This window comes from Leptopilina heterotoma, unplaced genomic scaffold (assembly GCF_015476425.1).
Source record: "Leptopilina heterotoma isolate Lh14 unplaced genomic scaffold, ASM1547642v1 Lhet_219, whole genome shotgun sequence".
In the NCBI taxonomy this organism is placed as follows: Eukaryota; Metazoa; Arthropoda; class Insecta; order Hymenoptera; family Figitidae; genus Leptopilina; species Leptopilina heterotoma.
In genome coordinates, this window is record NW_025110936.1 from 279497 (window position 1) to 301788 (window position 22292).

The 22292-nt window shown below is 20.6% G+C and overlaps 3 protein-coding genes across 10 annotated transcripts in view; 2 read left to right on the forward strand and 1 right to left on the reverse strand.

Moving 5' to 3' along the window:
- The window catches only part of LOC122501958 (calcitonin receptor-like), a 314998-nt gene that overhangs the window by 99041 nt on the left and 193665 nt on the right, over positions 1-22292 (reverse strand). The window lies entirely within an intron of this gene.
- On the forward strand, positions 1943-10922 carry LOC122501949 (UDP-glucosyltransferase 2-like). The gene is made up of 5 exons (XM_043611747.1): positions 1943-2470; positions 6520-6942; positions 7069-7300; positions 9858-10083; positions 10532-10922. The coding sequence occupies exons 1-5, from the start codon at positions 2054-2056 to the stop codon at positions 10824-10826; spliced, it is 1593 nt and encodes a 530-aa protein (XP_043467682.1). The 5' UTR covers positions 1943-2053; the 3' UTR covers positions 10827-10922.
- On the forward strand, positions 16342-21949 carry LOC122501954 (UDP-glucosyltransferase 2-like). The gene is made up of 5 exons (XM_043611754.1): positions 16342-16867; positions 19103-19525; positions 20116-20347; positions 20566-20791; positions 21341-21949. Exons 1-5 carry the CDS (start codon positions 16454-16456, stop codon positions 21624-21626), a joined length of 1581 nt encoding a protein of 526 aa, XP_043467689.1. The 5' UTR covers positions 16342-16453; the 3' UTR covers positions 21627-21949.

A 22292-nucleotide genomic window follows, 5' to 3' on the forward strand; every position in this document is an offset into this window, starting at 1 on the left:
TTTAATTTACAAATGGAGTTTTTTTAAAAAATAATTTTAATTGAAAATTTAGAAAGTAATTGAATTTTATGAAGAATTTCTTTTAAGTTTTTTAAATAATCATGTTTGTTAATAATTGTAATTAAACATTTAATTATTGAAATTTATTAAAATTTTCTGGAAATAAAAAAATTTTTCTCAGGACTTCATTAAATTTTTTAATATAATCGATTTTGTTTACAAATTAAATTAATAATTTTATTATTAAATTTTATTAAAATTATTGAGAGAAAATTAAATTCATATCAAGTATTTCTAAAAGTTTTTGAAAATAATGTTTTTTAATAATCTTAATTGAAAATTGAAAATAATTTAATTTTGCGAAGAATTTATTTGAACTTTTTAAAATTATCGTGTCTGTTAATTATGGTTAATAATTGAATTCTTGTGAAAAATTTTATTACTTGTGAATATAAATAAATTCTCTAGAATAATTTTACTAAAATTATTAAAAATAATTACATTCTTTTGAAGTATATTTTATTAAAATAAATAATTTTTTCTCAGAATTTCTTTAATTTTTTTAATATAATCGATTTTGCTAATAAATTAAATTAATAATTTTATTGGTAAATTTTATTAAAATTATTTAGAGAAAATTAAATTCATATAAAGAATTTTTTTAAGTTTTTGAAAATAATTGAATTTTTATTACAATTTTTGAAAATAAATGAAATATTTCATAGAATTTTAATAAAATTTTTAAGAATAATGGAAATTTTCGTGAAATTCCTTTAAAATTGTATTAAAAATAATTGAAATCTTGCGAAGAATCGTATTAAAAGAAGAATTTTATAAAAATGTTTTAACTAGTTAATTTCTTTGAAAAAAATTTTATGAAAATTGTATTTTAAATAATTGAATTCTTGTTAAGATTTTATTATTTATGGAAATATTTGAATTTTTGCTTGTCATCAATACACGATTCAAGAAAACATTAGAAAATAGAAAGTAAATATTCGCGACAATTAATTTTCTCTCTAAACAAGAAGAAACAAAAATCGATTTCAAAATAATGAAATATTTTAGGAACAAGATTTCAAAACTTAATAAATCCATATTTTCTTATTTTGAGAAATTAAAAAATATCACTTTTCCTACTTAATCACGACAATAATTAATTTTAAAATAAAAAATTTACAATAATTTCTTTCTATAAAAATGTTTTAAAATTTAAATAAACAAAAGCATTTAAAATTAGTTTTGTATTTGAATTAAGTATTTTTTCTCACAGTATAAACCATTTTTACTATCAGCCCCTCATTTAAACGATTTAAAATTTTTGTTTTTTTTTTTAATAAAAAACAAAATTTATGTCATCTTGGTTATATCAAAAAATTTGAAAAATTGGAAATTCGTTGGTAATAAATTTTCCCCTTAAATTTAACATAGTGACAAGTTGATTTAAGATATTAAATTTACGTTTATCTTCATTTTTTAAAAAAATCTATTTATCAGCTTTTGAAAACATGCTCCTAATTTTCATTTAAGTAAAAAAATTTCTTATTTTAGAAACAATTTCACATTGTATAGTTTTCAAATCGAAATATTATTTTCATTAAAATTAAAGATGAAAAATTCGATTAAATTAATATTTGTTAAGGGAAAACAAAAGTTTTCTTTATCAGATTTAGCCTAAAATCGCGGTAAAATCACTTGTTTAATCTTCGTAATTTTTAACCATCGTAATAAGTATCAATCGCTTTATTGTATTTGTAAATTAACGGAAATTAAATTTAATGGCAATGAGATTGAAAATTAGTAAGTAATTATAATTATAACTCTGAGATTATTGCCATTATGAAAAAGATAAACATCAAATAACGTAAACACACTACATAACTATTTCGAGTAAGAAAAAGTGGGGAGATCTATTTTATATACTTAAGATTCATTAGAAATTTTTTGTTATACCAAGTACTTGATCAGTTTAACATTACAACTCTAATCATACAAATATAAATTTTTTCTCCTCCCTCTGCCCAATCGAACTTAATAATTTTTCCCTTCAAAGATGAATTTAATTTCATCTTTTATTTTTTTCTGCTCATTTTTTATAATAAACGGAATAGGCAGTGACGGTTATCGAATTTTGGCAGTATTTCCGTTTAATTCGCGAAGTCATAATAATATTTTTGAAGGTGTAACGAAAGCATTGGCGAAAAATGGACATCAAGTCGATGTTGTCTCGCATTTTAAAGTGAAGAATCCCCCGAAAAATTATAAAACAATTATTAATTTAGAAGGAACGAGGGGAAATTTAGTGAATAATTTTTCTGTTCAATTTGCCGATTATATTCAGGGTTCGATAATAAAAACCATTTCTGAATTATATGGAAATGAACTTTGCGAATTGATGGGCCTAGAAGAGATGAAAAAATTGGTTAAAAATCCTTCACGCGATCCACCTTATGATCTTTTTATTACCGAGGTTTGAATTATTTATTGCTTCTTCGTTTGAAAGAAAATCAGAAGAAATCTTTTGATTTGAATACTCTTCACAATTGTAAAGTTTTTTTCTGTTTTGTCTTCAGTTTCTTTTTAAACTTCTTTATCTTTATCTATAACTTTATCATTACCATCTTCTTTACCTTTTCTTTCCTTTTTTATTTTTGATTCGCTTTTTTTATTTTTGTCTATTTTTATCATTACGACATCAATAAATTTTTCTTCTTGAGCTACTGCTTATTTTTCTATCTTCTCTGCTTTTCAACTAATCAATATCTCTTTCTTTTTTCTAGCCTTTTTTTTTATTTTAATATTTTACTATCATAAATTTTAATCATTTTTATCACCCTTTCTTTATTTTTCGACATCTTTATTTTTGAAATCAAAATCTCCTTCTGGGTTTTCATCACCTTCGTATTTGACCCGAATTTTATTAATATACCATTTTATAACACTTCAGTCGATTTTGTGAAAAAAATTACTAATTATGCTTTAAAATATTATTAATATGATTCTTTTAAATTCAAATTTTAAATTTCTTATTTAGATTGCTTTAAAAATTAGTTTAAAAATTGGTGTCGTACAGAAAAAGTTACATCGTTGTTGTAAACTTTTAAAAAGAAAATTTAAAATATTAACTTTTTAAATTAATTAATTTAATAGTCAATTTCAATTATTTTCAATTTTCAATTAAGATTATTAAAAAACATTATTTTCGAAAACTTTTAGAAATATTTGATATGAATTTAATTTTCTCTCAATAATTTTAATAAAAGTTAATAATAAAATTATTAATATAATTTATTAATAAAATCGATTTTTTTAAAGAATTAATGAAATCCTAAGAAGAAGTTTGTTATTTTTTGAAAATTTTAATAAATTCAATAATTAAATGTTTAATTACAATTATTAACAAACATGATTATTATAAAAACTTAAAAAAAATTCTCCATAAAATTCAATAACTTTCAAAACTTTCAACTAAATTTTTTTTTATAATATTCTTAGCAAAAATTTATTTGTTTTCGTAATTATTAATATAATTATAACACTTCAGTCGATTTTGTGAAAAAAATTACTAATTATGCTTAAAAACTATCATTAGTATGATTCTTTAAGAGTCAAATTTAAAACTAAACTTAATTAGATTGATTTAAAAATAAATTTAAAATTTGCTGTTGTACAGAAAAAGTTACATCATTGTTGTTAATTTTTAAAAAGAGAATTTAAATTTTATTTCTAATAAAGTAAAGGAAAAAAATTTGGAAAAAATTTAATTAAAAAATTCAAATTCAAAATGTTTAAAAATTCATTGATAGAAAACAATTATTTTTATAAATAATAAAATTCTTCACAGGATTTTAATTATTTTAAATTTTAATACAATTTGAAATGAATTTCTCGATAATTGCAATTATTTTATAAATTTTGAATAAAATTCTTCGACAGAATTCAGTTATTTTCAGAAAATTGTAATAAACTTCTTAGAAGAATTCAATTATTTCCAAATAATATAAATGAAACTTCAATAAAAAAAAATGTTTAATCGCAATAATTAAAAAATGACATTATTTTCAAGAACTTAGAAAATTCTTGAAATGAATTTAATAAATAAAATAATATTTATTTTTAATAAATATTTGTCTCTAAATAATTTTAATGAAATTTATTAATAAAAATTAAAAATTTAATTTATTAACAAAATTGATTATATTTAAAAGTTTAAAGAAATTTTGAGAAAAATTCACTTATTTTACTAAAGTTTTAATAAAATTCAATAATTAAATTAATTTAAAGAAAATTCTTCATAAAATTCATTTTCAATAATTTTAACAAAATTCTGTTAGGGAATTTATTTATTTTCACAAATAAATACAATTTTTCACATGAATTCAATGATTTAAATTTTTTTTATAAAATTCGTAGCATGAATTCAATTACTTTCGTAATTATTAAAATTATTTGAAGGAATTTCTTGAATTGAATGAATTTCTTGAAAAATCCTCCAAAGCATTCAATTTAATTTAAAAAAAAATTAATTATTCAAGTAGGAAATTATTTATTTTACTTAAATTAAAATTATTCAATTATTTAATTAAATACTTGAATTTTCATAGAAATTTCTAAAAATAATTGATTTAAAAAAGAATTTCAGTTATACAATTTTCAATAATAATTGAATATTGGAAGCGCTATAAGAAGTAAGAATCTTTAGAAATCATTAAATTTGAAAAGATTTTTAAATTTAAAGTCTTTGAACATTTTAATTATTGTAAATCTGTATTATAATTCTTTGTATTATTCAATGATTTTGATTTATTCAAAAACGACATTATTTGCAAAATACTTAAAGAAATTCTTGAAAATAATTTAATTTTCCATCAATAATTATAATAAAATTTAATAATAAAATTATTAATTAAATTCATTAACAAAATCGATTTTATTAAGAAAATTAAAGAAAATTCTGAAAAGAATTTAATTTCTTTTTCGAAAATTTTGATAAAATTGAAGAATTATTGGGGAAATTTCAAGAACTTTTTGAGTTTTTGAAAATCATGTCATTTAAAAATATAAAAAATGAAAAAAAATGAAAATTTTTAATCACAATATTTAAAAAAAAAATATTGTGATTAAAAATTTTTTTTATTGAAGTTTTATTTATATTATTTAGAAATAATTGAATTCTTCTAAGAAGTTTATTACAATTTTTGAAAATAACTGAATTCTTTCGAAGAATTTTAATCAAAATTTATAAAATAATTACAATTATCGAGAAATTCATTTCAAATTGTATTAAAATTTAAAATAATTAAAATCCTGCGAAGAATTTTATTATTTATAAAAATAATTGTATTCTTTCAATGAATTTTTAAACATTTTGAATTTAAATTTGAATCTAAAAGAATCATACTAATGATAGTTTTTAAGCATAATTAGTAATTTTTATTTCACAAAATTGACTAAAGTGTTATAATTATATTAATAATTACGAAAACAAATAAATTTTTGCTAAGAATATTATAAAAAAAAATTTATATCATTGAATTTTTGTGAAAAATTATATTATTTGTGAAAATCAATAAGTTCCCCAGAAGAATTTTATTGAAATTTGAAAATATTGAAAATAATTAAATTTTTTTCAAGTATTTTTTTATTAAAAATTTTGAAAGTGATTAAATTATTTCCAGGAATTAAATTTACAAATCGAGTTTTTTTTTTTTTAAATTTTAATTGAAAATTTAAAAAGTAATTGAATTTTATGAAGAATTTCTTTTAAGTTTTTAAAATAATCATGTTTGTTAATAATTGTAATTAAACATTTAATTATTGAGTTTTATTAAAATTTTCTGAAAATAAAAAAATTTTTCTCAGGATTTCATTAAATTTTTTAATATAATCGATTTTGTTAATATATTGAATTAATAATTTTATTATTAAATTTTATTAAAATTATTGAGAGAAAATTAAATTCATATAAAGAATTTTTTTAAGTTTTTGAAAATAATTGAATTTTTATTACAATTTTTGAAAATAAATGAAATATTTCATAGAATTTTAATAAAATTTTTAAGAATAATTGAAATTTTCGTGAAATTCCTTTAAAATTGTATTAAAAATAATTGAAATCTTGCGAAGAATCGTATTAAAAGAAGAATTTTATAAAAATGTTTTAACTAGTTAATTTCTTTGAGAAAAATTTTATGAAAATTGTATTTAAAATAATTGAATTCTTGTTAAGATTTTATTATTTATGGAAATATTTGAATTTTTGCTTGTCATCAATACACGATTCAAGAAAACATTAGAAAATAGAAAGTAAACATTTGTGACAATTAATTTTCTCTCTAAATAAGAAGAAACAAAAATCGATTATTTAAATTAAAATTTTAAATTATTAAAATTTAATTATTAATTAAATTTATTAACAAAGTCGATTTTATTAAGAAAATTAAAGAAAATTCTGAAAAGAATTTAATTTCTTTTTCGAAAATTTTGATAAAATTGAAGAATTTTTGGGAAAATTTTTAGGCATGGACATCACCATGCTTCATTGGAATAGGGCATCTTTTTAAAATACCAGTGATTACAATATCGTCAACAATGGAATTGCCGTGGTACAACGAAGCACTTGGAAATCCTAATTCCTTAGCATATGTTGCGAATGCCTACATGGATTTATCTGAAATTACAACATTTTGGGAACGTTTGAAAAATGTTATTAAATTACATCAGACGAAATATGAATTCTACAAGTATACAGGAAAAGCTCAAACGGAAGCTATGAGAAAATATTTGGATCCCAATACACCGGATGTACGAGAATTGGAGAAAACCGTTGCTCTCACATTTATAAATTCATTTTACACTTATAATGGCGTGAAAAGTAAAACACCAGCGGCAATTGACATTGGCGGAATTCACATCGAGCAAGACGATAAACAATTAGCTCCTGTAAGTCGAGATTCATTTTTCAAACAACTCTAAATTGAATTTTATAATTTCTTTTTGTTCTATAAAAAAAAAATTTGTTACCAATTTAATTTACTCTCTTTAAAAATTCCCTTATGCTTTTAAAAGGACCTACAAAAATGGATGGACGAAAGTAGCCATGGTGTTATTTATTTCACTTTAGGATCGATGGTTTTGATAGAAACACTTCCAAAGGAAACAATTTTGTCAATTTATGCGGCTTTTGAAAAATTAGCGCCAATGAGGGTTCTAATGAAGGTCGCGAATAAGGAAAAACTACCACCTGGACTTCCCAGCAACGTTCTTACTTCCAATTGGGTTCCTCAAATTCCCATTCTACGTGAGTGTTAAACTATTAAATTCTTTTACTAAATCTCTCTTCTTCTTTCAACTTTTTTTTCTTGAAAAAAAATCGCATTCTAATAAAAATCTATTATAATAATTAAAAATGACCGAGTGACAAAATCATTTACAATTCAATTATTATTTTCAAGAATTTTTAACTAAAATTCTTCTTTAAATCGATTATTTTTAATAATTTTCGAAAAAGTTCTTCGACAATTTTCAAATCCATTTGTTTACAATATTTAATTTTATGAAATTTCAAATATTCGTAAATTCTTCAATTAAATAAATATTAGAACATAAAAACTTAAAATAATATTTAAAAAAAAATTCTATTAAACTTTTTCAAAGAAATTAATTTCAAAATTCAATTATTTTTAAAAATTCACGCTATATTGCATTTAATATTCAATTATTATCTGACATTTGAACTGAAACTCATTTTTAATTAATTTTCATTAATTAATTATTATTAATTATTTTAAATACAAAAATAAAATTTTGATTAAATAATTGAATATTTCTTAAAATTCAATTACCATAAAGAATTTTATCAATAAATTTTCAAATAATTGAATTTATTATTGAGTTTTATTATTTGTGAAAATAATTGAATCCCTAAGAAAAATTTTATTAGTTTTAAACAATATTTAATATACTTTTGAAAATAATTGAATTTCTGCAATAATTTGTAAGTTACAAAAAATTGAATTTTTTAATTGGTGTTTTTAACTAAACATCTTCAAAATGTACTATTTTAACAAAGTTTCTCAAAAAATTCAATTATTTAAAAAATTTAATAAGTATAATTCTTTGTAGGAATTCAATTATTTTCATGAAGAATAACATTCTTTACAGGATTTTAATTATTTAAAAAAAATTTTAATAAAACTCGTTGCAAGAATTCAATTATTTTCATAAATAATAATATTCTTCACAAGATTTCAATTATTTAAAAAAAAATCTAATAAAAATTCGTTGAAATAATTCAATTATTCTCTCCTAAATAATAAAATTCTTCACAGAATTTAAATTATTTTTAATACAATTTTAAATAAATTCTTCGAAAAATGTAATTATTTTCAAAAATTTTATTATAATTCTTCGAAAGAATTCAATTATCAATTATTTGTAATCATTTTTGGCAAAATTTCCTTTAAAATTTTCAAATTCGTTTTGTTTATAATTCAATTTTACGATATTACGATTATTCGGAAATTCTTCAATTAAAATATATGTATTAAAAAATAAAATGATACAAATAATTTAAAAAAAAATTCAATTAAACTTTTTCAAACAAATTAATTCTTCACAATTGGTAGTTAATAGTAGGAAAAATTCAGATTTTCAAAACTTTTAATTTAAAACCTTTTTAAAATTCAATTATTTCTAAAAATTCACGCTATACTACTTTTAATATTCAATTATAATCTATAATTTTAACTGCGAAATCCATTTTTAAATAAATTTTTATATGAGAAAATTCTACTAAAATTCAATTATTTAAATATACAAAAATAACAATTTATTGTATAATTGCATGTTTATTAAAATATTGAATTCTCATAAAGAATTTTATCTAAAAATTTTTAAATAACTGAATTTTTTTGACGAATTTTAATAAAATTTTTGAGAATAATTTCATTTTTCGAGGAATTCGATTAAAATTGTATTAAAAATAATTGAAATTCTGCGATGAGTTTTATTATTTGTGAAAATAATTGAATTTCTGCAATAATTTGTAACTTTTCCAAAATTTAATTTTTGTCGTGTTTTTTTATCAAACGTCTTCTGTAAACCTATTATTTTTAAAAAAGATTCCTAAAATAAATTTTATTATTTACGAAAATAATTGAATCCCCGTAAAAACTTTATTATTTATGGAAATAATTCAATTATTGCGAAAAAATTTATAAAAAAAAATTTAGTAAATAATGAAAGCCCTGTGAAATTTTTACTATTTTTTGAAAATAATTAAAAGTTTACGTTGAAATTTATTAAATTTTTTAAAAATAATTTAATTCTTTTGGAAAATTTTATAAGACTAGTAGAGACCTATTAAAAATCGTTAAATTGAGGAAAATGTTTGAAAATAATTGAAATTTTGCCAACAGTTTTATTAAAATTTTTAAAATTAATTGAATTTTGGAGAAGAATGTAATTATTTCTAAAGATAATAAAAATTTTGACGAGAATTTAAAAAAATTTTTAAACATAATTTTATTTGTGCGAAGAATTTTATTAATTTTAAAAAGAATTGAATTTCTGTAATCATTTTTAATTTTTCTAAAATTATCCAAATTGTATCGTACAAATTACGAACTTTTCATCCTTTTCCAATCAAATTATTATGGACCTTTTTTTAAAAAAACGGACTTTCACGGATTTCAAGCAAAGTTACGAACTTTTATGGGATTTACGGACCTAGTTCGAGCCTTGCTTTTTATTTGATTTAAATAAAATTTTATTTGGTTTTAATTGAAAATAATTGAAATCTTGCAATAAATAAAAAAATTTTTTGTAAATAATTAAAATTTTTTATTGTCATTCAGGACACAATAATACGCGAGTATTTATGACACATGGAGGTCCTCTGTCGACTACAGAATCACTTTATCATAACGTTCCTATGATTGGATTTCCGCTGTTCGCTGATCAGTTCCCTAATGTTCATCTTTTGGTGAAAAAAAATACTGCAATTTTGATGGATTACAAAACAGTAACAGAAGAGTTGTTGACTAAAGCTTTGAATGCTGTCATACATGATCCTATTTACAGGTAATTTTATAGCAAATGATCCAAGGAAACTTAAGAAACAAAAAAATTTTAGGTTATGTTTGTAATTTTTCGAATGATAATACACAAAGAGGATCGCTCTCAATATAAACCTTCTTTCGCTAAATTCTTTAGCACATCGAAAATAATTAATAAAAGCCCTTTTTTTAGTATTAAATTGAACAAAGAAACTTTTAATTCAGGCAAAAATAAGACAAACATAACTTTAAAATTCTTTGCTTCATAGGTTCCTATCTCTAGCGCACGTCAAAAATATACTGAATTAAATAAAAAAAGTATTATAATAACTAACTAAATATTAAATAATAAACTAAAATAAATATACAGAATAATTTTGTTTTCAATACAAATTTGATGAAGAAGAAAAATTAGGAAAGAAAATTTTTAAATGTGAAAAAAAATTTAAATAACTCCAAACATTTTGTTACAGAGAATCGGCAAAACGTGAATCTCAACTATTTCGCGACAGACCATTGACAGCGAGTCAAACTGTCAATTTTTGGGTAGAATATGTAATTCGAAATGGACCAAATGTGTTAAGATCACCTGCAGCCGATTTGTATTGGTGGCAAGATGAGCTCCTCGATGTTTACGGATTTTTAGCGCTTTGCTTTTTAATAATTCTGGCAATAATAATTAAGACTCTAATATTTATCGTGAATCAAGTTTTAGAACTTTCCGTACCTTCGAATACAAAAAGCAGCAAAAGTTTTAAAAAAGATTAAAAATAATTTAGATTCACAGAAATAAAATAATAGGTAGGATAATTACTATTTATAATTAACTTATTCATTTACAATTTTTATCTTCTCCTTTTATTCTATTTTAATTTTTTTTTTAATTTTTAATAATTTTTAACGGACAATATAACTCCCTAAATTTCTATATTTAAATTTTAAAATTTTTATGCTTTAAATAATAATTGTCTATGAAAGAAAATAATAAATACTTTTTATAGCGTTTGACACTTTTTAATATTTATGACAATTCGTTAATTAGTATAAAAGAAATTATTCAACGCAAATAAAATTGTACAAAGTAGAAATAGAAATTAAATTATAAAACTGTACTTTTAAGGTCAAGATTGAAATATTCGATCTTTTGGTTTTAAATTTTGAAAATTGACAATTTTTTAATGAAATTTTAACATGATGTAAATTGAAAAAATGTTTAATTACTGTTTAGCCTGGGTAAATTCAGAAAAATGTAAATAAATTTTTTAAAATAACTTTTATATTCGTTCTTTTACTTCCTGAACTGATAATTCTACAAAAATAGACATTTAAGTATTTATCATCACCTGATTTCAAGAAAACAAAATAAAAAAAATCTTACAATTAATTTCCTCTCTAACTATTAGATACAAAAATCTTTTTCAGAATTACTGCATTTCAAATTTATTTGTCATAAATATCAATGGACATAAAACTCATTCAACACAATTCTCATTATCTCATTTTACATAAAATTCGTTTCACATAAAAATTATTTGACATAATTTTCATTTGATATGAAATTCATTTAATATAATTCTAATATTACATTACATTCATTTGATATAAATTTCATTTGACATAAAATTCATTTGAAATAAATAATATTTGACATAATTTTTTATTTTAAATAAAGTTCATTTGACATAAAATTCTATCTTCATTAGACACAATTGTCACTTGACATGAAAATCATTTGATATAAATTTCATAAGTCTCATTTAACATAAAATTCATTTGACATAATTAACTTTACTTCAAATAAATTAATTCCTATGAAAAATTAAATTATTTTCAAAAATTTTAATAAAATTCTTGGCATAAATTAAAAATAACAATGTTTTTTGCAGGTATTCAATTACATTCAGAAATTTTAATAAAATTTTCGTTAAATAATAAAAATCTTTGCAGAATTCAATTATTTTGAAAAATCTGAATAAAATTGTTGTCAAGTATTCAATTATTTTCGGAAAGAATTTAATAAAAATGTTTTTAAATAATTGAATTCTTGTGAATTATATTATTTATCAAAATTTACTGCTTTGAACTTTTCCCATAATTCCCTGATTTTCCTGACCTGTATAGCAATCCTGAAAATTTATGTCAAATGAAATTTATTACAAATGAATTTTAAGTCAATTGAACTTTAGTTATGTTAAATTAAGGAGAGTTATGACAAATGAGTTTTGTTTCTAATGAAATTTATGTTAAATGTTTTCATGACAAATAATTTTTTATGAATAATATTCACGAGTCTCTTATCCTAAATCGAATTTTTCAAATTTCTTAATTACGAAATATAAAGATGATGTTACTTGAGAAATTGTTTCATTATTATTTGCCTATAGATTATTGTAGAAAAATATAAATTCTAAATATAAATAAAATGTTTGATAATAAACATCCGTTATTTAATTTTCTCCTTAAATGTTACAAACAAACATCATTTTCAAAATAAAAAACTTAAAAAAAAACCAATATTTGTCGTAATAAAATATCCTAAAATAATGAAAATAATTTTCCCCTGTTCTGTTATATTTTTAATTTTAGATTAATTGACGTTCTTGAAAAGAAAAACACTAGAATAAACACCAAACAATTTCAAAAATAATGAAGAGTAGGAAATTTTGAAGTTAATACTGCCTGAAAAATACTTTATCAATGTCACTCTTTTATTTTCGAAATAAATTTTCTTTCTATTATTAATTTTTATTTGTTCCGTAATTTGCTTTTTAATAATTGTGTCAATAATAATCATGACTCTAAGCAGCAAAAGTTTTATTAAAAGAGCTTAAAAATAATTTAGATTCACAAAAATAAAACTAAACAATAGGTAGGATAATTACTATTTATAATTTAATTACGCATTTACAATTGTTATCTTCAATTTTATTTTCTTTTGCATTTGAAAAAAAAATTTTAAGAACTTTTAACGGATAATTATTCACGAAATTTTTATTTATTGATTTTATAATTTTTATACTTTAATTAATAATTGTCTGTAAAAGAAAATAATAAATACTTTTTGTTTTTTTTTCATTTCTTAATGAATTAAAGCGTTTGACACTTTAATTTATGAGAATTATTGAATCTTGGGTCAATCAATGTATTTTTAAATACTCTACAATATAGTTATAATAGTTTAATAGTTAAACAAAAGTTTTCAAACAAAAAAGTTGAGAAAATGTCATTTTCCACAATTTTTGGTTTTTAAAATACCAATAATTTCGAAATTTATTATCGAATTAGGTTCAAAAATAGGTCAATCGAAGCGTTTTTTGAAGCTCTACAAGTCGGTTACGATAATTTTAAGATTACTTCTTCATTTTTTAAACAAAATTTTCAAAAAAGTCTTATTTTCCAAAATTTTGAATTTTTAAAAGTTTAATATCTCCGGTTAATATGGACGAAAAATGTTCAATTAGGGCTCAAAAGATGCGTCTAAAAAAACTCTACAAAATTATGGAAAAACATTTATAGGTGTCCTAACATTTTTTTAAAGTTATGGGCAAAAAACGTTTTTTTTGCAAAATTAAAAATCCAAAAAAAAAAATAGTTAAACTTTATTAATCTATCTCAAAGTACTCTCATTTTATGTCCGCAGATGAGATCTACAATTTAAAAAAAAATTCAACCCAAAAGCTCTTCATGATTTCGAGATATTTATGTAAATGTGATGTTTACACACTGAGGTCAAATAACATAAAGATATGTCAAAAAATGGAACTCGAAAAATTTCTGTATTACAATACTTCCTCTATGAGGAAGTAAATATAATTAATAGAATTTGAATATACGCTTTAAACATTAATTTAAAAATGTTTTCATTCAAGTGTTATTTTGAAATTTATGACAAATGAATTTTAAGTCAATTGAAATTTATGTCAAATTTATTTCACATTAAATAAAATTTATGATGTCAATTGATTTTTACAAGAAAGGAGAATTATGACAAAAATGAGTTTTATTTCCAATGAAATTTATGTTAAATGTTTTCATGACAAATAATTTTTTATGAATAATATTCACGAGTCTCTTATCCTAAATGAAATTTTTCAAATTTCACAATCACAAAATCTGAAGATGATGTTACTTGAGAAATTGTTTCATTATTATTTGCCTAGATTATTGTAGAAAAATATAAATTCTAAATATAAATGAAATGTTTGATAATAAACATCCGTCATTTAATTTTCTCTCTAAATGTTAGAAACAAACATCGTTTTCAGAATATAAAAAGATTTTAAAAAAACCAATATTTGTCGTGAAAATATTGCCTAAAATGATCAAAATTATTTTCTTAAAAAATTGTAATTAAAATTTTTTAAATTCAAGGACTTTAAAGAATGAATGGACGAGAGTAAAAATGGCGTTGTTTTTTTATTTCACATGTGGGTCAATGGCACTAATCGAATCGTTACCAAATGAAACAATTTTTGCATTTTACGCAGCTTTTGAAAAAATAGCTCCTGGTTAGAGTTTTAATAAAAATTGCCAATAAGAAAAAATTACCACCGGGAGTTCCCACCAATGTTCGTGTTTTTGAATGGATTCCTCAAATTTCAATTTTTCATAAGTGTTGAATAATTTAATGTTTATTCATTTATAAAAAAAAAAAAATGCTAAATTGAAACACGGTTTAATGTACATGCATAATTCTGAAATTTTAATGAAATCGATTAAGTTATGGTTTTGATATTGTAACTCAAAATTTATTGCAGGGCACAATAATACTCGATTATTATTTATGACACACAGTGGACAGTTATCGACGGTGGAGGCACTTTATCATAGCATACTATATTGATCAGATTTCCCCTCTTTGGAGATCAATTAAAAAATCTTCATCTTTACGAGAAAAAAAAATATGGCGATTACATTAAATTATGGTTCATTAACGGAAGAATCTTTAAGCAAAGCTTTGAATTCTGTTCTACATGATCTCATTTACAGGTAATTTTATTTTTTACAAGAAAAAAAAATAGTTACTTTGATTCAAATAAATTCAATCTTTTCTATTATCAAAATTTCTTTTTTCTTTTTATTTTTATAAATAATTTTCATTTATAATCTATTTGTCAAATAATTTTTATTTAAATCTAATAAATTTGATTTGAAACCAATTTTCAGTCTTTCTAGTAAATATCATTTAATTAACTCAAATAAAAATTATTTGATAGAATTAAAAATTATTTAACACAAATAAATTGAATTCGTTACAAATAAAAATTACTTGATATAAATAAATATTTACTTGAATCAAATAACTTTTATTCAAATAAAAAATTGTATTTGAATCAATAATTGCTTTCTCATAGAGAATATTTATATTTTCATAGCATATGCATATTTTCAAGAGTTTTTTATAATTTTTTTTTTAAATTCTCATTATTAAAAAATTTGTCGAAATTCATTATTTTTGACTAATATTGTAAAATATTCTCGAAAACGTTATTCATTTTTTTTAAATATTGAAAATTTAATTATTAATTATTTCGATGTTTTTTTTTCAAACACAGATTTATTATGTTTTTTTAAAAATAATTTCCAGTATTTTTTTATAATTAAAAGTAGGTTAATTATATAATTACTCTTATTTCTTCAGTAGAAGCACATTTTAGGAAAAACTGATAAGAAATGAAAAACTAACAATACATATTATCACAATTCTCCGATATTGACTCAATAGCCAATTAAACATTTTATTTGTTTCAAATCAATGTTATTTGGTTTATATAAAATTTTATTTGACCCAAATAATTTTTTGGTTGGTTCAAATTTTTTTCTGCGTCGAATAACATTTTTATAAATAAATAATAATTTTTATAAATAAATAATAATTAAATAAATAAGCTACAGTTGCCTTTGAGAAAAATATACTTTTTATTAACTCAAATGAATTATATTTTTATTATTTAAAAATAAAAAACTTTCTCCGGGGGCATTATATTTATATTTTCCCTAATAACCAGATATAAAGTTTGTTTAACGAATTTTGCAAGAACTTCTGATTATAGAAGAAAAAACATAGTTTACTTCCATAAATACGACGTATTAAATAATAAGAACCATTTATTTGAAGATTATCTTTTTGTATAAAGGCGAGAGGGTAGGGAGCGTCTTTTAGAAATCGAAAACAATTGACTTTAATTATAATCAAATAAAATTCCCCAAGAATAATTACACGTGGATATATTTAGTCATGAAAATTTGAAAATTCGAAGAGGTGGTAAATTTTATGTAGATAAAAAAAATCATCAGTAATATTAGAACTTGGTTGATAGAATGTTCTGCTTGTCTTCACTGTTATTAGTCCGTACAAATTAAATTAACTAAATTTTATTAAATAATTTTTAAAAATGAATTTTCTTTCCTTCTTTATTGTTTTCTACTCATTTCTTATAGAATTAAATGGAATTAATGGTTATCGAATTTTAGCAATATTTCCGTACAATGCAAGAAGTCACAATAACGTTTTTGAAGGGGTGACAAAAGCATTGGCAAGAAATGGACATCAAATTGATGTTGTCAGTCATTTTGAATTAAAAAAACCACTTAAAAATTATAATACTATTATCAATTTAGAAGGAACCAGAGATAATTTAGTGAATAATTTTACAATTCAAATTAATGAGGATCCAATTGATGATCAATTTAGGGAAGTAGTTGAGAAATATGGAAATGAAGTTTGTGAATTGTTGGGTCTGCCAGAGTTGCAAAATTTAATCAAGAATCCACCGCAGAATCCACCTTATGATCTTTTTATTACTGAGGTAATACATCCTTTTTTTATTTCTTTCTTTAAAATTTCTAATCAATTAAGAAATGAAAATTTCCTCTTTACAGCAAATTTTGAAATATTATTTTAACACAGAAATGGATTTAGCTTTAATTCATTGAATATGGTAGCAAAAAAATTTAATTTTCTTTTTCCCTGACTTTTCTCTGATTTTCAGACAAAATTTTAACTTGTTTCATGACCTTAAAGAAAATTCTGTTTCACTATCAAAATGATTAGATACTCAATTTTACGAAATTTCGATTATTCGGAAATCCTTCAATTAAATATTTAAAAAATAAAAAACTTGAAATAATTTTTTTAAAAAATTATATTAAATTTTTCTAACACTATTATAGTTCTACACAATTGTTAGTTAAAAGTATGAAAAATAAAAAATTTCAAAGATTTTAATTTAAAACCTTTTCAAAATTAAATTATTTGTAAAAATTCACCCTATAATGCTTTTAATATTCAATTATTATCTAAAATTTTAACTGAAATTCATTTTTGAATAAGTTTTTATTAGAAAATTCTACGCGAATTTAATTATTTAAATACAAAAGTGAATAATTTATTGAATAATTGAATGTTTCTCAAAATTGAATTCTCATAAAGAATTTTATAAATAGATTTTTAAATAATTGGATTCCTTTGACCAATTTTAATAAAATTTTTAAGAATTTTATTATTTGTGAAAATAATTGAATTTTTGAGAACAAATGTATAAATAATTGAATTCCTGTGAAATTTGTATTATTTATGGAAATAATTAAATGTTTGAGTCGAATTTTATTAAAATATTTTTGAAACAATTGAATTAATTTCAAAATTTTTTTTTAAAATAGTAAATATTGAAAATCATTGAATTGAAGAAAAAATTTATTATTTTTAAGATAATTGAAAGTTTGACGAGTTTTAATTAAATTTTTCAACATAATTGAATTTCTGCGATGAGTTTTATTTTTCATGAAAATAATTGAATGTACGTGTAAAATATTATCTAAATTTTTGTTTAATAATTTAATTCTTTTGGAAAATTTTGTTAAAATAGTAAATATTAAAAAATCATTGAATTGAGGAAATTTTTTTGAAAATAATTGAAATTTTTCCAAGTTTTTTTAGTAAAATTTTGGTAAATATTTGAATTTCAAAGAAATAATTTTGTTACTTTTGAAAATAACATTATTTTTGAAAATTATTGAACTTTTGACGAGAATTTTTATTAATTTTTCAACATAATTGAATTCCTGTGAAATTTTTATTATTATATGAAAATAATTAAAGGTTTGAGTCGAATTTTATTAAAATATTTTTGAAACAATTGAATTAATTTCAAAAATTTTTTAAAAGCAGTAAATATTTGAAATCATTGAATGGAGGAAATTTTTTTGAAAATAATTGAAATTTTTCCAAATTTTTTAGTAAAATTTTTGTAAATATTTGAATTTCGGAGAAAATATTTTGTTATTTTTGAAAATAATTGAAATTTTGAAGAGAATTTTTTTTTTAATTTTTGAACATAATTGAATTTTTGTGAAGAATTTTATTACTTTTGAAATCAATTGAATTTCTGCAATCATTTGTAACTTTTCCAAAATTCAATTTTATAAAGTGTTTTTAACTAAAATTCTTCTGTAAATTAATTATTTTTAATAATTAATTAAATATAACATTAAAAATTTAACAAGTTTGAGAAGAATTTGATTTTATTAAAATTCATCAAGAAACTAAGTCCTTTAAAATTTCTAATTAAATTTATTGAAAATTGAAGATTTATATTTCAAATTAAAACCTTTTGAAGTTGATCTATTTATGAAAATTTTAAACGCAAATCTTTTAAAATTGAATTAATTTTAAAATATTTAAGTATCTAAAATTATTCATTAAATAATTTCTAAGTAGTAATTTTTTTATATTTGTTCAAGAATTAAGTTATTTAAAAAGAAATTATTGTCAGTAATAGAAAAAATTGAAGGTTTACCCTGACTTCTGTCAACCCTGATTAAAAGAAAATGTTTTAAAAATTATTTGGTATTGATTTATGACACATTTTTTTTCATGGGAAAAATTAATCAAAAAATGGATTAATTCAATCTTTTTTTTTGATGAATTTAATTTGGTCCTAATTTAAGTTGCAAACGCTTTTTAATATCTCTTAGTTTACTAAGAGATTAATTACAGGAATTAATTAAAACAGAAATTAATAAAATTATTACATTTTTTGCAGATGTTTTGTGCACAATGCTTTATTGGAATTGGACATGTTTTGAAAGTGCCGGTAATCACGATTTCATCAACAATGGAAGTCTCGTGGTTTAATGATATGCTTGGAAATCCAAATTCGGCAGCAACTATTCCAAATTTAATGAGTAATTTAACGGGAATTTCGACATTTTGGAATCGATTGGAGAACACGATTCAAATGCATAAAACCAGACATATGTTTTACAAGTACAGCGGAGATGCACAGACAAAAGCGATGAGAAAATATTTGGATCCTAATATGCCGGACATAAGACAGGTGGAAAGAGACACTGCACTAACATTCTTCAACTCATTTTACACTTTACATGGTATTAAGAGTAGAACAGCAGCTGTAATTCAGATTGGTGGAATTCATTTTGAAAATTTCGAAACCGAATTGCCTTCGGTAAGTTTTTATTTTTCTTTTTCATCAAAATTCCTTATATGCATTGAGATACAAAAATTTAAAATAAAAAATTTAGAAATTGCAAATTTAAAATTATATTTACATGAAAAACAGTAACAAAATAAAAGTGAAATAAAACTCAATAAAAACTAAAGAAAGTGGAGCATTTTTAGTTTGACATTTCTATTTTTAATGACAAGGTTGCTATAAAAATTTTAATTTATTCTTCTCTGACTTTTCCCCGATATTCAGACAGATTTTTTTACTTTTTTCTTAATTTCTATCAAAAAAATAAAATTCAAAGAGAATTCAATTTTAAAAGTAGATAATTTATACAAACAAAAATTTAATTCAAAACTTTAAGGATCTTTACCTATTTTACAAATAAAATTGGCTAATTTTCTTCAATTATTTTCAAAAACTTTAGTAAAGTATTAAAATATTTATCAAACAGAAGTTACTTAAATTTGATAAATTTTATATTTAGAAATTATGAAAAACTATAAGGTTCTTAAAAAATCGTAATTAAAATTTTTTTTTGAAAATAATTGAAATACAGAAAATAATTAAAAAAATTTTTCAAATTCAAGGACTTTAAAGAATGGATGGACGAAAGCAAAAATGGCGTTGTAATTTTTACATTGGGATCAATGGCACTAATCGAATCGTTACCAAAGGAAACAATTTTGGCATTTTATGCAGCTTTCGAAAAAATAGCGCCCATCAGAGTTTTAATGAAAATTGTCAACAAGGAAAAATTACCACCTGGACTTCCTGCCAACGTTCGCATTTCTACTTGGTTACCTCAATATCAATTGATACGTAAGAGAAAATAATTTATTCACAATCAAAAAATTTCTCAATTTTTATTAATTTTAAATTGATTTATATATTAACAACATTTTTTCCTATCATATAAAAGAAAAATTTGACCTACATTTTTTTATTAAAATCTAACAAAAATCTAATTTCCCAATTGAAATACAATTAATTAAGCTATTAAATTATGGTAAATTGTATTGAAATGAATTAATTTTCAGAACACAATAATACAATATTATTTATGACGCACGGAGGACTATTAACAAGTTTGGAGGTAATTAATCGTGGCATTCCAACAATTGGATTTCCCCTATTTGGAGATCAGTTTGCAAATGTTAATCTTTTGGTGAAAAAAAATATGTCCATCATAATTGACTATAAAACAATAACGGAGGAGAAGTTGACAAAAGCTTTGAATTCTGTTTTATTCGATCCCATTTACAGGTAATTTTATTTTTATAGAGAAAAAAAAATTTATTTGATTGAAATAAGAAATAACCATAATTATTTACTTTAATGGTTTTTCCCGTTAATAGATAAATAAATAATTAAATCTATTATAAAACAAATATTTAAATTATAAAAAAAGTATAATTGATTATTTTATCTATTAACAAATAAATATTTGTCATTAAATCAAATAATTTTTATTTAAATCAAATAAATTTTATTATTTGAACCAATAATTTCGGCATTTGAGGTAAATATCACTGCGAGTTGTCTTAAATAGAAATTATTTAATACAAATAAAAATTATTTAATACAAATATAGAAATTATTTGATACAAATAGAAATTATTTAATACAAATAAATATTAACTTAGATTCAATAAATTTTTATTCAAATCAAAAAATTGTATTTGAACAAAACTTTTAAATAAAATAGAAACTAAAAATAAATGTGAAAACAATATTTTAAGAAAGAAAGTATTTATTGGTTCTTAAAATTTTCCTTAAAACAAAAAGAAAAAATAATGATAAAATTTTTTACAGGGAGTCAGCGAAACGTGAATCAAAATTATTTCGCGACAGGCCATTTACACCGAGTCAAACTGTCAATTATTGGGTTGAATACATAATTCGAAATGGACCAAATGTTTTAAGATCACCATCAGTCGATTTACAATGGTGGGAAAATGAATTACTCGATGTTTATGGATTTATAGCGCTTTGCTTTTTAATAATTGCAACACTACTAATTGTGACTTTTATAATTACTATGCGTTTAATTTTTAAATTGTTTCACCAATTAATGACAAAATCTATAAAATTAGAATAGCTAAAATTGACTGAAATTCAATGTATAGTGAATATGAAGTATAAAAATAGATAATAAAATATTCAAGTAATTTGTAAATATAGACAAAATTTATAAAATTAAAATAATTATTTAGTTATTAATCAAAATAGTTTGACTATCATCGACAGATATTGTATAAAATTAAAGATTATAAAATTAAAATAATTATTTAGTTATTAATGAAAATAGTTTGACTATCATCGACAGAGATTGTAAATAAGATAAAGAATTAAAAGTTCAACAAAGAACTATAAATAAGAATGTAAAATAAAGAATAAATAATTTATCAAATAATTTTCAAATTTTTATTTTTAATTCCTTTAGTGTTAAATTCAGAAAAAATGTATTCTATATTCCTTCAATTTATTGTTGAAGAAAAAAGTAACAGATTGCTTATCTATTATTAAATAAATATTTACTTGAATCAAATTATTTTTATTTAAATAAAAAAAATCAAGTAAGTAATTAAATAATAATAATTGAACCATCAATTTCAGTATTTCAGGCAAATACCAGATTCAAATAAAAATTATTTGATTGAAATAAATATTTATTAGACAACAGACAAGTAATCGGTTATTTGAATATTAACTAAATTTTTTCAGTTTTTATTTTTTAATTTCTAATTTGTTATTAATTAATTAA